Source organism: Erpetoichthys calabaricus, chromosome 1 (genome assembly GCF_900747795.2).
Source record: "Erpetoichthys calabaricus chromosome 1, fErpCal1.3, whole genome shotgun sequence".
Lineage (NCBI taxonomy): Eukaryota > Metazoa > Chordata > Cladistia > Polypteriformes > Polypteridae > Erpetoichthys > Erpetoichthys calabaricus.
In genome coordinates this window covers 24,869,464-24,885,989 of record NC_041394.2, presented here as the reverse complement: position 1 = coordinate 24,885,989, position 16,526 = coordinate 24,869,464, and the positions used below count along the sequence as shown (strand labels likewise).

The 16,526-nt window shown below is 37.3% G+C and overlaps 1 protein-coding gene across 1 annotated transcript in view; it reads right to left on the bottom strand.

Annotated features, from left to right (window-relative positions):
* LOC114647794 (spectrin beta chain, non-erythrocytic 4-like) overlaps positions 1-16,526 on the bottom strand; it is a 432,215-nt gene that overhangs the window by 314,117 nt on the left and 101,572 nt on the right. Inside the window, exons 10-12 of the mRNA XM_028796437.2 lie at positions 15,904-16,091; positions 14,380-14,497; positions 3,893-4,051 (exon numbers count right to left, since the gene is read on the bottom strand). Coding sequence (XP_028652270.1) covers positions 3,893-4,051; positions 14,380-14,497; positions 15,904-16,091 — 465 coding nt within the window. The remainder of the gene's footprint in view (positions 1-3,892; positions 4,052-14,379; positions 14,498-15,903; positions 16,092-16,526) is intronic.

Genomic DNA, 16,526 nt, shown 5'->3' with positions numbered 1-16,526 from the left:
CTCATTTTATTTTTTATTGGTCCTGGCCAAAGCCCTATAAAACTAATGTTACAAAATCTCAATCGGCAAAATTGATTACAACAAAGTAATTTTTCATTAAAGAAAAAGCAGCAAAGCACCTATATTTCTTCGGCACTTGGGCCAAAAATCACGATTCACAAGCTCTGTTTAACAGCCAATGACATTTCATATTTATTACTCGATATTCATCACACTCTTGTAGTGGCGTGGAGCTAGAGAAGGATTTAGGCAGATGCAAGGCATTGTGGGTGTATCGGGGGGGGGGGGGGCGTTAGGAGATAACTGTCAATCAAATTTGACTTTTGCTGTACTCGAGGAGCTCTGTAGGTTCACCACAGCTGTCAGTTATTTCTAGGTTTCTCGAGGTGTGAGTTGAGCTCACTGATTAGACTTGAGGATTAACTTTAAGCTCGCATTTCAGCAAAAGTGCTGACTGCTGAAATTCCCCCATGTTTATGCTACTCAACCTGTGTTCAACGTGTTTCATACATTTGCCGAAATTTAACCATATGAACACCCATACACCATCATTTTTCTTTAAAAAAATGGGTGCATTTGAATGCGTCTTTGAATTTTGTGCTGGACAATTTATAAATCCAGCCATTCTTATTTATAAACATGACCAAAAAACTTTTTATCATGATCTTATAATATAAAAATTTTCCTTGTTAAAAAAAGATGACTCACAAAAGAACAGTTAGCAGCCACACAGAGTTGGTCAACCCATTAGGACATTGCCACCACATTTATGAAAGTTAAGAGGTGCCTTATGGACACATAGGGCTGCTTTATATAATTCAAGTGGCACGTGCTCCAGGCACCAAGCCCCCCAACCCCCTTCATCCCAGACCTCAAAGTCCGACTGCATGCTATGAATAATGAGGGGCACTGCTTAAAAAAAAACTTGCTGCTATTGATGCCTGCGAGAATAAAACAGGCGTCACCATCCATTTCGGCATTCCGCAGATTGTCGGGCTAGAAAACCACACTATGTTTCAATTCCATTATAACCAAATCCCAATATAACTAATTATTTTTTCATTTCCAAGCACTTTGTTCTAATGGAATTTGACCTGCACTGTGTAAATCAGTTTGCAGTCTGTTTTAACTTTTGTACTCATACTTTTAGGGAATACGTGTTCATATTTGCACCAAGCTACACTATACTAGAAGACTGTCTGGTGAGTTATCATTTTGGATTGTTGTCAGCGTGGTCATTATAAAGGAGAACATTTTAGTAACTTTTTATATTTCTGGAGAGTGTGTTGACCACGTTGAGAGTTTTACTTACTTCAGCAACAATATTCATGTCTCTGGTGACTCTTCACACGAAGTGAGTAGACAGATTGGGAGAGCACTGGGGGTCATGATGTCGCTGAAAAGGGGTGTGTGGTGCTCCCGATATCTTTGCAAAATGATACAGTCCTGGTACTTTCTGTTTTGCTATATGGTTGCGAGACATGAATGCTATCGAGTGACCTAAGATGAAGACTGGACTTCTTCAGTACTGGGTCTCTTCAAAGAATCCTTTTGTACCGCTGGTTAGACTTTGTGAGTCCCAAATGAGGCACATTACTTGCATTGTGAGGGATCGTCAGTTAAGGCACTACAGCCATGTTCGGCAATTCCCCCAGGTTGATCAGGTTCACAGGATCCTCATTGTTGAGGGACTGTGCAGCTGGTCCAGGCCAATGGGACACCCACATAACACCTGGCTCATTTTCGAAGGGTGGGATTAGACTGCATGTCTGCCTGGGGGGTTGCCAACCGGGATCTTGAGCTGTTTCATCATGTGGTAGTTGTGGCAACACACTGTACCAGTGCATTATCCCTAACCTGACCTGACCTGTGTTTAAAATAAAATATTATACTGACTGTGGTCTTTTCTATGTTTTATTTCATCATTCTATAATGAATCATGCATGTAAATAACATTTCCCTAATTTTCAACCCTCCATAACTCGAAAACTAAAAGGCATAGGAAGTTTTTATTTACACCAGTGACTTTGACATGTGGGTTAATTCAGTACAGCAATTTTAATCAAAATCTTAGATGTAGTGGATACATTTTTAAAAACTGAATCTCTAAATTGATATTTAAGAGATAAAATATGTGGTGATCTGTCATGAAACAACCCCATTGAAGAATATAACAGTAGTTACCCAGAACTCATTGCTGGCTGCGAAGGGGCCCCCATAACAGTTCAAGCTTCAGTAGGTCTGCCACTACTAATTGGCCCAGTGATGGTTTCATAATGCTGGTCAATGTCATTACTACTCCATGGCTTCCCACTTTTTAATGTGGTTGCAGAGTAAGTAACACAGTGATGTAGTATTTTCAGTGGATATTAGATTATGATTGTAGAATCATAAATAACAATTTGAACGATTTTAAAAAGCATTGATTTTATATTTCATAAAATTGCACAATTTTTGTATATTACTGGTAATGTTATGTTCAGGGTTGCAACACTAGTATCAAAAACTGTAAAAGCAATTTGTGCTTTGCAAATAGTTTAAAGCCACATTAGTATTGTGTCTTTTTAATTCCAATTCTTATTAATTAATACATTGTAAATCTTCATAATAACACATAATTCAATTGATAAAAAACAACTAAACACTAAAAAAAGTTTCAGGGAAAGGACCAGTATGAGCAATAGTAGTACTGCTACCTCACAGTAGGAGTAGGAGACTGAGGTTCACATCCCGCATCTTCCCTATGTAAAGTCTGCATGTTTTCCCCTTGTCCATATTGGTTTCCTCCAGGTGCTCCAGGTTGCATCGCACAGTCCAATATCATGATGGTTTGGTGGACTGGCGGTATGAATTTGACCCCTATGCTATGTGTGTGCATATGTTCACCCTGTAATGAGCTGGTGCTTTATCAAAGGGTTGTTCCTGTCTGTGCCCATTGCTTACTGGGATAAGTTCCAGGTGCTATGGCCACCCTACCCTTGATAAATGAGTATAGAAAATTGATGGATGGACTTGTAAGGAGTAGACTTTTTTCAGGTCTGTGACCAAATTTGGGTCTGTTGCCCACACTGGGCTAATGTTGCCCCAATGTGCAAATCCCAACTGGACCACTGTTGACTGCACACATAGGGCCAAAATATTTGCCCACAGTAGGCCTAAACTGGTCCAATGTCACTTTATTTGCTGGGTAGTGCAGTGATGGAATGATATTTAGAGATAATAGCAGTGCAGACTTCCTTGCCTAAAGAAAGTCTTTATTAGTTTAGTTGTTATGTTAGGTGTATTTTATCTTATATATAAACGTCTATGTGTGGAAGTGTGTGTGTCTGTCCAGCCCGGAAGTGAAAGGTGGAGTCAGGCTAAGTGCTCCATATCTGAGGATATGCAAGCGAGGCCAGCAAGTCAGTAATACGAAACATCCAAAGAAAGAGTCACTCGCTTTTCTGCTATTACAGAAGCGTGGCAAGCTCATCTGCAAAACGAAACCTCCAGAGAAAGACAGTCGCTTAGCCACTAATGCACAAACGATGCGAGCATGTCAGCAAAATGAATCCCCCTAGGAGAGAGATGTCCAGAGTAGTTCCTTTCAATTACCTGACATCTCTACGTTTTAATTTTTTTTTCTGACGATTTCAATAGTTTCTAGGACCCCTGGCTTTTTACAGCACGGGCTTACACAGCTAGTGTACTATAACAATACATGTATTTATATGCTATTAATAAACAAAAATGCTAGAACCTACTAATCAGTTAACTAAGTCCCTGAATAAACCTGTATGCTATGCCATGTGTACATTTTTTAACTTTTAGGTATTTGCAATATGGGTGTGATTGCTTTATGAGTACATTTTGACACTTTGTTTCCTATTTAAACTTTAAAAAGCAAATATACCTGAGATACAAGTCTTTGATTCTCTGACAGCCAGGCCTCCCTCATAGTAGCCTTATGATCAAAACGTTGAGCCAGAAGCTCCAGCTTTTCTTGTCGTATCAGCTCAGTCCGAAGAGCCACCCCACGTTCATGCTCGGCCTTATCCAGCCTCTCCCACGCCTGAAAAATTGAGAGGATGTTAATGGGGCAAAGGCACAGAAATGTTTTTTTTTTTTCCCGTCTTCTAGGTTATCACATAGGCAATACTAATAATCTTTTATTTCAATCTAATGAATCCAGAAGTAAACTAAGGAGAGACTTCTTGATTAAAACATTAAAGGTTACTGGTATTCTGGCAGAGTACTCTGAAAATGATCACATTTCCAAATAACAGCATAATTCAATTCAACTGATTCTTATAAAATCTAGTTTCACCAAAAGGCAAGCATGTTATACATTATTTCAAATGAAATATACAGTACTTAGAAACAAACAGAAAATGGCATGCAACTAAACATAACATTAAAACAGATAAACGCACCATAAATGTACAGTACCTACATATAAAAAGAGAGTTGCAATTTATCCATTAGCCCAATAGTTATACAGAGACTGCATAAGACACTTCAGTTATTGGTAAAATAATCCATTGAAAAAATAAAGTAATGAGTATTTCTGGAAGGTATTTGTGCAAGGTTATCTTATACGTTATATTTCTATAAACTAATATTTTAGATATTTACACTACTGATAAAATAAACTATATGTTCAACAAAAATACAAAAGGTATTTACAGTGCTCTAAGATGTCTGGAGGTGGAATACATTATGCCGTGTTACACAGTTCTAGATATAAATCTTCTTCTTCTTTCAGCTGCTCCCGTTAGGGTTTGCCACAGCAGATCATCTTCTTCCATATCTTTCTGTCTTCTGCATCTTGTTCTGTTACACCCATCACCTGCATGTCCTCTCTCACCACATCCATAAACCTTCTCTTAGGCCTACTGCTTTTCCTCTTTTCTGGCAGCTCTATCCTTAGAATCTTTTTCCCAGTATACTCAGCATCTCTCCTCTGCACATGTCCAAACCAACACAATCTCACCTCTCTGACTTTGTCTCCCAAACATCCAACTTGAGCTGACCATCTAATGTCCTCATTTGTAATTCTATCCATCCTTGTCACACCCAGTGCAAACTTAGAATCTTTAACTCTGCTACCTCCAGCTCAGTTGTAGATATGAATAAATATTAGAAATCCACGGCTCCTGTCAGTCTTGCCAGAAGAGCATTTTTCCCTAACAAACTGGGAATGGTCTTCAGTTGCTGTTTATTTGTCTATTTTGCTAAGTAAAAAAAAATCTGCTAATTACCATAAATTAACACCCAGTTTTTACAAATAGCTGCATTTAGATACAAAACTAATGTGAATAAAGGAAAAACTCATTCTTGATAAACTATTCTGAAGAGACCAGATTAGATTAGATTCGATACATTTAACTAATTCAATGGGGAAATTCAGATACATACAGCAGCAGAAATATAAAAAGCAAGGATTCAGACTCACAGAATAGATTAAACAACCTCATCCCCAAGAATGCTTTGTGCAGCTTCATCTTAAAGTTTTGCTGCTTTAAATGTGATTAATGTACAATGAAGGGGGGCGAATGCTTGATGGTTACAGAAACAGTGTTGAAACAGGCGCTAAAGGTCTTGTGTGGCTTAGAAGAGGATTTTTCTTTGAAAACTTGGCACCTCTAGTGTCACGTCTGTATTAAATGTATGAATGAGTGCCCAAGGACACCAGGACCAAGTGGGGCGTGGGCAGCAAAAAAGCGGGATTGAAAAAAAAAATCTAATTTGTTATAATGCAGAGAGTTCTTCACCACAAAATCCTCAAGGGCCTCCACACTCTGCTGATGCACACACAAGAGGCACACTTCACCTACTGGCTTCTGGGGAAGCAGGTCCTCAAAATGAGATACTGGCTACGAAACTACAAGTCCTAAAATACATTAACAATACATTTCCCTCTCAGACAGAGGTTAACAGTAAACCTCTGGCTGTATAATAAAGGACAGGCAAAGAATCTTTATTAAAAAATACAAGTTTTTTTCTTTTCATGATTGTCTGTAATTCCAAAATGTTCACACAAGTGTAAAAGGCACAAATGGACATGTCCATAGGCAACTCAATAGTGAATAAGGTCCAAAAGCAGAATCTAATAATCGTGAACAAAAACAGAACACAGGTCAGAAATTCAAAGAATCAAATAAAAAATAGAATTCCAAAACCACAAAAGATCTCTCCAACACCAAGTATGCGCAAAATGAACCACATTAGGCCTGTGGTTTGGTTCCACACAGAAACAGACAGGTAGTCCTGCCTCTTCGGGAAACACTCACATAGCATGAGGAACTATACTTGGAAAATAAACCGCATACTGATAAGATAAATGGAACATAAATAAACATGACATATAGACATATTAAACATGTATTAAGTTACAGAAAAAGAAACTAAAGTGTTCAGCAGGAGTGACTCAATCAATCTGCCCCCGGGTGCCAGCCAAACACCCCACTACTCCCAGCTGCCTGTCCTTCTTACAGTGAGCCTGCTCTTGTTCGCTCGCTCACACTGGCATCAGCTTTCAGCTTCCAGCTTTCTTCTTCCTTCTCTAACCTCCGTTCTTTCCATTTTTTCTTCCCCTCCACACTCGCACTGCTCCTATATATAATGGGGATGTGGCAGAGGTGTGGCAATTAGCAGCTCCTGGCATCTATTATGGATACAGGTGATTCCTCACCTATGCACTTAAGTGAGGAAACGCCCGCACCACATCGCATCCGAGAACCGCTGCAGCCACACTACCACCCTACCTCTATAAGTTGTGAGTGCTGCAATTATTTATTTAGAAACTGGCCTTTTATTCTGAGCCACGGACCCGCTATATCACATGTGGCACTATGGTATATACAAATTGTCTATGGAGAATGCTATCACTCAGGATATGCTTTACCCTAAGACCCTAATAAGACCAATGCTGTTACTTTCCATTTTTAAGGACCACGAGAGACAACAAATATGAACTGGGATCAAGATGAAGCTAACCTCACAACATGAACACTATCAGTAACACAGTAGTTACACTTTTCACCAACACTAAGATGATGCCCCACCCAGGCTTACCACTAATGCCAGTTTGAGGCTAAGATTTTTTTTGTTCCCTATAGAAGTGTCTGTCCTCTTTCTCGGATTCTCCCAATTTAAATATCGTGCTATCCTTCCTTGCTTTACAGGCAAACATATATCTCCATTCTGCCTGTAAACAGGCCTTTCAGCTCTGCAGGAGGAAGAGCTTTCTGTACTTTGGTAAAATATTTTCAAACTAACAATACGCCGTGAGTGATTTATTACAATATAATATTTTTAGGTTCCCTGGGGTTAACTAAAGGGTCTCAGACCCCCCAGAGCCCTTATATTTTGCACCTTGATTGTATTTCCTTTTCTGTGTAAAGTCCCTATGTTGTGTATTTTGGTCAGATTTTATTATCCCACCTTAGACATGAAATTACAAGGGATTTGTTTGGGCATTATTTTGTTTGTTTCTATTTTTGAGGACAAAACAACTAGATAAAGCTACTTAAAGGAAATTTTTAAAAAGCAAAAGGCAATAATTTGAAAAATGGAAGCTTAGTTCAACACTCAAAAAAAGTAGTGCCTTATTTTGCGTTTTTTCAAAAGTATTACGTTATTTTGCAAAGGTACTGCCTGCTGCAAGTCAGAAACTGAAACACACACTAAGGTGTGCCTACTGTGTGTTTTGGGTAAGGGTGAGTAATCTGTCAAAGCCCACATAATCACAAAGAAAATGTACAAATTTCACACAAGAAATGATGGAGATAGGAATTGAACTCAGCAGTCTGGAAATGTAAGGCAACAACTCTGTTATCAGTCACATTGTTATCACCGATCAGCTAATTATCTTTATATTCTTGTAAATACATTTACACATACTATATGTGACGATACAGTGCCTGTAAAAATCATTCACTCCCTTAGAACTTTTGACAGGTTACTCTTATAAAGCATTGAATCCTAGTGGATTTAATCTGACTTTTCTGACATTGGGCAACAGAAAAAGACTCTTTCATGTCAACGTAAAAACAGATTTGTGCAAAATTGTCTAAATGAATTACAAATAAAAACACAAAATAACTAAACACATTCGTATTCATCTCACTAGAAGCACATGTATGCACAAAAACTCCGATAGCAGTAACTAATATTTTTGCAAAATAAAGTAATACTTTTCAAAATAACATAATAATTGCAAAATAACACTCTTTTGCAAAATAACTTTTTTTTTGCATAAGTCAAACACTATTGCAAAATAACACAATTCTTTTAAATGAAAAATTTTTAAGTGTTTCTTAGAAAAACATAAACTTACATTGTTGCTTATATTTCCTAAATTTTGTATATATTGGAATGAATAAAAAGATTGTGATTCTCAAATCATTAACATTATGATTGATTATAGATTCTATATAATAAATAGCAACACACTTCAATTGGCCCACATCTAGAATTTAAGACAGTTTACACAGGTCCAAGTGCCTGTCTGTAATACTGTCTTATTAAATTGTTTTGAGTATATACAGTAGTTATATAGTATATTGCATTTGATTTGTCAAGTTGTGAGTGGGCATGAGGGAAGTGGGGAACAAGGTCACCAGAGGTGTAGACAGCCAGAAACAGTGTAGTGTCTTAATTTGACTCTGTCCGGCGCACATTCACTACCACAAAATTCTGATGGCCATAAAATAGAACATTGCATTATATGTTGAGAATGTGATTTGGCATGCATAATGGTGCACTTCTGTATTTATTTCACAATCAACAGAAGTAGCTCAATTATGTTAAGTTTGATTTTCTTTTCTTTAAAAACTTTGATAATCATCAAGTAATTATGAAAGGTTCCAAACAAGCAGCAGACCTTGGAGCTCACATTGAATTACATAAAATACAGCTTTGTGTTTCAGATGTCAAATCTTTGGTGTGTTGTAAATTTTATTTGAAGTTATTACTATTATCGTCCTCAAAGGCAAAGCACAAATAAAAAAAATGGAAACGTAAAAAAAAATGAAAGTGCAAACAAAAAAGAAAGCACACATTAAAAAATGAAAGCACAAAATACAAAGAAACCGCAAACATAAAAGAAAGCACAAACAAAAAATAATGAAAGCACAAGAAACAATGAAAGTGTAAACAAAACAGTGAAAGAACAATAAATTAAAATGAAAACAAAAAAGAAAGCACAATGAAAGCACAAACAAAAAATTAAAGCATCAAGAAATAAAATGAAAGCACAAAAAAAAAGAAAAAACAAACAAAAAAGGAAACCACAAACAAAAAAGGAAGCACAAGAACAATACAAATACAAACAAATTGAAAACACAAGCTAACACGTCAAAAAGGAACTGACATCACTAGGAAAGAGGGGAAGTGGATGGATTTGTTGCGAGAAGCAAAACTTTCCATGAAGATGTTTCACTGAACTTGAGTGGTCTTCTAAAAACAGTTTTCCCCACTTTGCAAAGGTGTAGCTTGAACTTTAAGCGGTAGCACCCTCTCTTTCGTGAGAGCCAGACATTGATGCCAGTCTGGGGGCAGCGTTTTTTTGCTCTTTCATGTATTTGTTGGTGTTCTGCCCTTTAGGACCACCATATATTTCTCTTTCCAAAAAAAAAAAAGTCAAAAACATTAGCAGACCTCTGATGGAGAGTAAATTCCTGCTTTGTGCCAGATGTTGCACGGTCAGGAGCATTGGAACACAAATGAATAAACATTCATGAGATGTTATCTCTCAATTATAAAAAAAAATCTTTGGAAGGGAGACAAGGGAGACGAGACGTGATCTTCTCGGAAGACAATTTGAAGTCCCGTGAGAGACACTTTCACTTGCTCCCAGCTCTTAAAACAACAACAAGCAAAACACGCAGCTCTCCAGCAGCAGAAACCCAGCAGATGATCCGACTGCTTCTCCTTGCGTGCGTTCAGCCACCCTACCCCCCCCCCCCCCCCCCCCTTCATAATGTGAGTGGCAGAGACGCAAAGTGGCAAAAGGACAGCTGCTGTACAGCCTTTACAATGATCGACAGGCAGCGCGACAGCAGCAACAGCAGAAAGACAGCAGATGATCAGACGGCATCTCCTTAGCATGACCCCCCTTGACAACGCAAGCAGCGTTATACGTCCTGCGAGAAAGAGATTTAACCATGCCCGGGGCCGGAAATAAAGGACAAGTATTGTTTTTACAACGTCACGCGAGACAAGGCAGTGAGACATCATTTAAAACAAGTCCACAGACATCTAACCTAGCAGTTGTTGGATTGCTTTTGGGAGACATGCTTCATGTGCTCCCAGCTCTTAAAACAACGACAAGCAAAACATGCAGCTCGCCAGCAGCAGAAAGTCAGCAGATGATCTGACCACCGGAAATAAAGGACAAGTATTGTTTTTACAAAAGTTTTAAAGTAAAAGTGAAAATAATTCATATGTAACAATTACCATTAAACTAATATTCTCTTTAAATTGTATATCCAGTAAACCAAACCCGGGGGTGGGTGAGCGAAGCCCCCTAGTTTTGAATATATTTCAAAATTACCACATTTACTAATAAAATAAAAAGTAATAATCACTAAATGTTTTCTCACAAAATAGATTAAAAGAATTTTTGAAGGCTGACAAGTGGAAATTACCGGGACATCTATTTCACAGCAAAGCCAGAAGACACTTTTTCATGCAAAGAGTTATGGGAATCTGGAACAAAGTCATGAGTTGTGCAGTTGAAATAGAATCCCTGACAACCTTTAAGACATATCTGAATGAGATATTGAAACAATGCGGCTGTTAGCTAAACAAACAAGCTTGAGGGACTGAATGACTCCTGTTGATTGCAAAACAGCTTAACTTCAATTGTTTTGCTTTGACAACTGAATTCTTTTAATTTCATAAAAATACATGTGGCCTCCAAATTTTTCTTTTATACCAACAGTATGTAAAATGAATAGGCTTCTGTTTATACAGGAAAGAGTGATATTCAGGATTGTGGAAACTACTGAGGTACAGTATAAAGTTGATGTCACACACAATGAAAATTTGGGAACCATGATGTGAAAGGGCATATTTACTAATTTAGACTGTAGTGGTATGAAATATGACCAATTGCCAATGTATACGTTTTACATGTGTGCCACCTAAGAAAGAATGTCAAGCTATTCACAAATCATTCTTTCAGAAACTACAATATTAAGGGTTTGACCACTAAAAATAAATAGTTGTTATATTCAGATATTGTACAAAACTAACAAGCCAAGGTAGTAACCAGGAGATCACTTAATAATAAACAAGCTCAGGACATGTCACCAACAATCTCTCATGTCTCAGCTAGGGTTCTTCCTCTGGCTGGGATTCAGGTTAATGTTTTAAGTTTCTTTTGATCATTTTTCATTCTTTGATGTAAGTTGTTTATGTGCATTGATTATGCTTACACATGTAAGCTGCCTGTGTTTTGTTCCATGTGTTTTAGAGATGGTCCCCCAGGAAGTGAAGCCACTTGCCAATCACCACCAGGAACTGCATTCCACCCTATAAACCTGGTGTGTCTCCCATACCACCTGGCGGTTCATTTTGAACACATCTGGGAATAGTGATTTTACTTGTGTCTTTGTCTGTGCTTTTTGTGAATTACTGGACTTTCGAAATGTTTGCTCTGATTTTGACCTTGCCTTGCTTTGGATTTCTGTTCTGGGACTTGTTGGCCTTGGAATACTCTTGCTTTCAACTCCTTTTTGCTTAGTGTGCTCTACAGAGCTTCATTTATTTAAAAAGTTTTTTTGTGAAACAAATCTTTTTATTTTATAAAGATTTGCTGTTTGCCCTTATTACTAGCCGGGGTTTGATGATTATAGTCACCCTCTGGAGGGGACACTCTAACTGTTCGTATCACTCTTGTTCTGTATGACTAAGGGCTTTAACACTAGAATTACCAGAGCCTACGAAAAAACTCGTAGATCCATCCCACCTTAAATCGCTTCTCACCTCTCCGTCAGCGTCATTTGTCCTGTAAATGAGTCGATAAGCAGCAAGCAGCCTGCTATTACATCCCCCACCCCGCACAGTTTTCTCAGCTCAAGTCTGTTTACCTGCGTGTCAGTTGCTTGGAGTTGTATAGAGTGAGAAGTCAAGCAAAATGACACCTTTAATAAATACTATATCGTTATTTGGAACACATGCATTTCATATGTGTTCCGTGTCTACAATGATCTACTGTATGTAAACACATCGTTTAAAAAGAAACGTTTTTCATGTTTTAGTAATAATTGACAAAATGTAGACATGAAGTTTATAATGTGTGAAGCCTGAAGTCCAAATATCAAAGAAACACTTTCACAAATGGTACAAATATAACAGAACAAGTGCGCTTCTATTCTAAAATATAACTGCAGAAAAACAACATGCGTTAGGGTGCGACATTGACATGCATTTACTATGGTGGCACAACGGTATCAACTCTTGACTGGTAATCAAAGCTTCACAGGTTCGATCCCGGACGAGTCCGTTTTGAGAAGTGAACTACTCTTATTCTTACTATATTAGAATAAAGACATACATTTGATTTTAGTCTGTAACAGCCACTGTAAATGTATGATACTCGTAAAGGTTAGCTTTGTTTTTTTTTTTATTATTCAGTTTCATTCTCTCAGTCGCATTCACGATCCTACCCTACCCCCTTCCCCTCTCCATCTGACACCGCTGTTTTCACATAAAGACACGCTATAGCTCTGCACTCTGTAGGAAGTAAGTAAATAAATCCAAATAAATAACATTCGATCTGGCTTTTATGTAAGTAACATATAAATGTTGATGTACAAGTATAACAAAACAAGTTCACTTTTATACAAGACTATAACCAAAGAAAAAAGAAAGTCACAAGTACATTGACTTCTTACACGACATTCACTTCTCACCAACTCTGTATGTGATTGCTTTGATCTACCCAATCACAAGAGAATTTATGCCTTTTTTATGTAGTCAACTTCTATCCAATCTAATTATGAAAAAGAAAACGTGGCTCCGAGACAGAAAAAGACGTGAAAGTTCTGTGATCACCGCACTGTTGCGATCTCAGTTTTTTTCAGCATTCTCACCACCACAAAGAAGGATGTCTAGTACATCTTGTAAGGTTGACAGATAGGAAATTACTCACAAATGTTTGAAGTAAAAGTAACTAAAACAATTCATAACTGAACATATTCTTTTTTTAAATTAGTAGTAGTCCATGTGCTAATTACACAGTTTATCCAATGGTTGTCATTTTAGCTAAATATAAATGTAAGGAATTATTATCATTATTACTAGGGGACTTTCCCCCCCTGCCAGTGGCCACCTCTCCGAAACCCCTGTTAAATTGTGATACAATGGTAATCAAATACATTTTTTATTTAAAACAGTGATACAATAGGAAACAAATACATTTTTTTAACTCCTCTTTGTTCAAGCAGCTGTTCACGTGTGATCTCCATTTCACTCGCCTACACCTAACCCGCCAGCAGTAGGCGCCGTTGTGAAGAGGGGGGCTGAGTGCACCCCAAGGAGACGGGGCCACTCCTCCAAAACCCCTCTTAAACGGTGATACATTGGGAAACAAGTAACAGGTGTTTTTTTCACCTCCTCTTTGCTCGAGAAGCAGTTGGCTTACTGCTGCTGCTGTGTGCCGCATGATCTCCATTTCGTGCGGAGCTTCAAATGTTTAAAAGCCTGTATAGCACCAGAATATTCTATCTCTTTTCGCTGTTCCGCTATTTCCCCAAGTAATACTTTCAGATTGTTTGCGCTAATGCGATCTTTACTTTCATTTTTGGAGACTTTCGAATTTTCCTACTTCTACTGTCTCTAACCTACTTTGTATGTGTATCACAGGACTTCCTTCCAAAGGTTGTAAGTATGACGTGACTTGTCCGTCTCGCAGGAAGTGAAAGTGTCTCTGTCTCTCTTCAAAAGATCACATCTCGTCCCCGGGAAAAAGTCTCGTCTCATCGCAAGTTTTTTTTTTATAATAGAGAGATTTTAAAATTAAACAGATACTTAATATTTCTTGGTATATTATTCTTAACAGAAATAAAAATAAAATAATAAAAACAAAACAATAAATATGAACAATATTTTAGAAGTGTTTTCTTGTAATATACTGTACGAGTACTAAACATTTCTTGAAAAATGTAAAAAATGCAGTCCTTATACCATCTGGTAGATTAAATGAACATGTTCAACAAGTGAACAGGCAATCACAAATTAATGTTTAGTTGTCAGAGCATTGCTTTATTTCCTGTACCTCATCACTGTACAAGCAGACATGTCAAATTCTTAACTGTTACATCTTTACTTAAGTTCAGTTACTATGATAATTACTTCAAAGATAGGTTTAAGGCTAACTACTAGTTTCACCTTGTTGATATCTGAGATGAGTTTTCCATCACTGGGTACATAGGGTTTCTGGTTGTTGGCTCTCAGCTTGCTCTGAATTGTAAAAAGAAGGACCTCTAAATTTCCTTTCTCTTGAAATCTACATCAAAAAGATAGTGAAAATGAGAGCAGTTATAAAATCAAAACAGACATTCCAACAGCAGATTCTAAACCAAGTATACACAAGGCTTTAAGATAATTTAATATTTGTATGGACTACTCAAAAAAATCATGTGGTGATAGATAGATAGATAGATAGATAGATAGATAGATAGATAGATAGATAGATAGATAGATAGATAGATAGATAGATAGATAGATAGATAGATAGATAGATAGATAGATAGATAGATAGATAGATAGATAATTTGTCTCTAGGGGGACTTAAAAGGAAGAAAATTTCAAAAAGAAAGAAAACTTCTGAATTGGCAGCCCCAGTCCCAGTGAGGCACTACACATGCATATTGCTGTTTGTATAAAGGTGCCCCAGTTACGTTTCTTAACACAACTTCTACTGAATAATTCTTTGCCTGAAAGTCCTCAGTGTTGTTCATAATGGCACCTTTTCATTCCCTCCTTTGCAATGATTTCAAGGGGGTCCAGAGTGCATCCCATAACTGAGCCCGTCCTTTTAACTAGCTTGTTGATTGGGTGGGCTTTTCTTGAAGTGATGCTCTCCCCTGTCTTCTATAGTCCCTTTGCAATACAAGACCAGTCCAACCTGTCATTGATGTGGACCCCCAAGTATTTGTTGTTGTGCAGCACCTCTACATCCAATCCTTGAATAGTGATTGGACATAGAGGCTCTTTGGTGCATGAATAATTACCGTATATACTCACGTATAAGTCGGGTCTTGAAACCCAAAAAATCGATCATAAAATCAGACCCCCGTTCAAAAGTGTGACACTTAAATTTTTTTTTTTTTTTTACAATCTCACACCAGTTTCTCAGACACATCGAATTTTGCTGCAGCAGCGCAGTTACCAATTTCTTTTACCAATTCAACAATTTTTAATTTAAAACCTGCTTCATATTTTCTTCTCATTGAATGCTCATTCGTAGATAAAGGATGCTCTTCCGATAAAGGCGTGTGAGGGTATGAGATAAAAAAGAACACAAAACATTGCTTCAGAATAGTTCGGGTATTACCGTGTGGTCACGTGGGCACAATGCATAGAAGAAAAAGGCAGTGTGCTTCGTGGTTACTCTCTCAGGTTGGCGTTACCATATCATAATCTATTGGACCAATAGCGACATTATAAAATACCAGAAATTATACTTTAAAATCAAGCCCTGACTTATTCGTGGGAGAACTTATCTGCGAGTATATACTGTAAATCAATTTTTCATATTTAAAAAAATAATGACTGACAATTTATACATGAAGATGAAAAAAATTTACTTCTACACAACTCTGAACACAGAATAAAGTGCAGAGATCACCTTTATAACATATTTAATTGTATTCCCATAAAACAAATTACTTATTGTTCAATCAGTCTTACTTGATAGGTTTCTCGATGGTGCAGTAGGTGGTAAATGCCTGTAACTGTTGCTGAACTCCAAGTAGAGAATTGGCAAATTTCTGGTTACTTATGATACTAATAGTCTTCTCAATCCACTCGAGCAGGTCAGATGCCAAAGCATCATACCGTTCAATAATCTTTTCTGTTTCCAGGGCATTATCCAAAACCTAGTAGAAGAATACCATTAAAAAAGTAATTCACTTAATAGAACAGAATGCCTTTTATTGTCACTATACACATGTACAATGAGATTAAAAGCAGCTCCTTCAGTGCAGACATATATATAGAACACAACAAGTAAATAAACAAATAAACAAATGGTGCAAAAAGTTGCAAAAAAAAAAAGTTCTGCGATGCTATATACAAATGGAAAGAATAATACCTAAATTGAGTTATTGCACATTATTTAAATACTGGAAAGAATAAATAACTATTGCACTATTGGGTTATTGCACATAATTTAAATATTGCACAATAATGATGATCATGTGCAGTGAGTAGTGGATGTTGGACCCTGAGAGTAATGATATTGTACAGTATACAGATATTACACAGTTATTATCAGTACCATTTAGATATTGGATATTGCACAGTTGATGGAT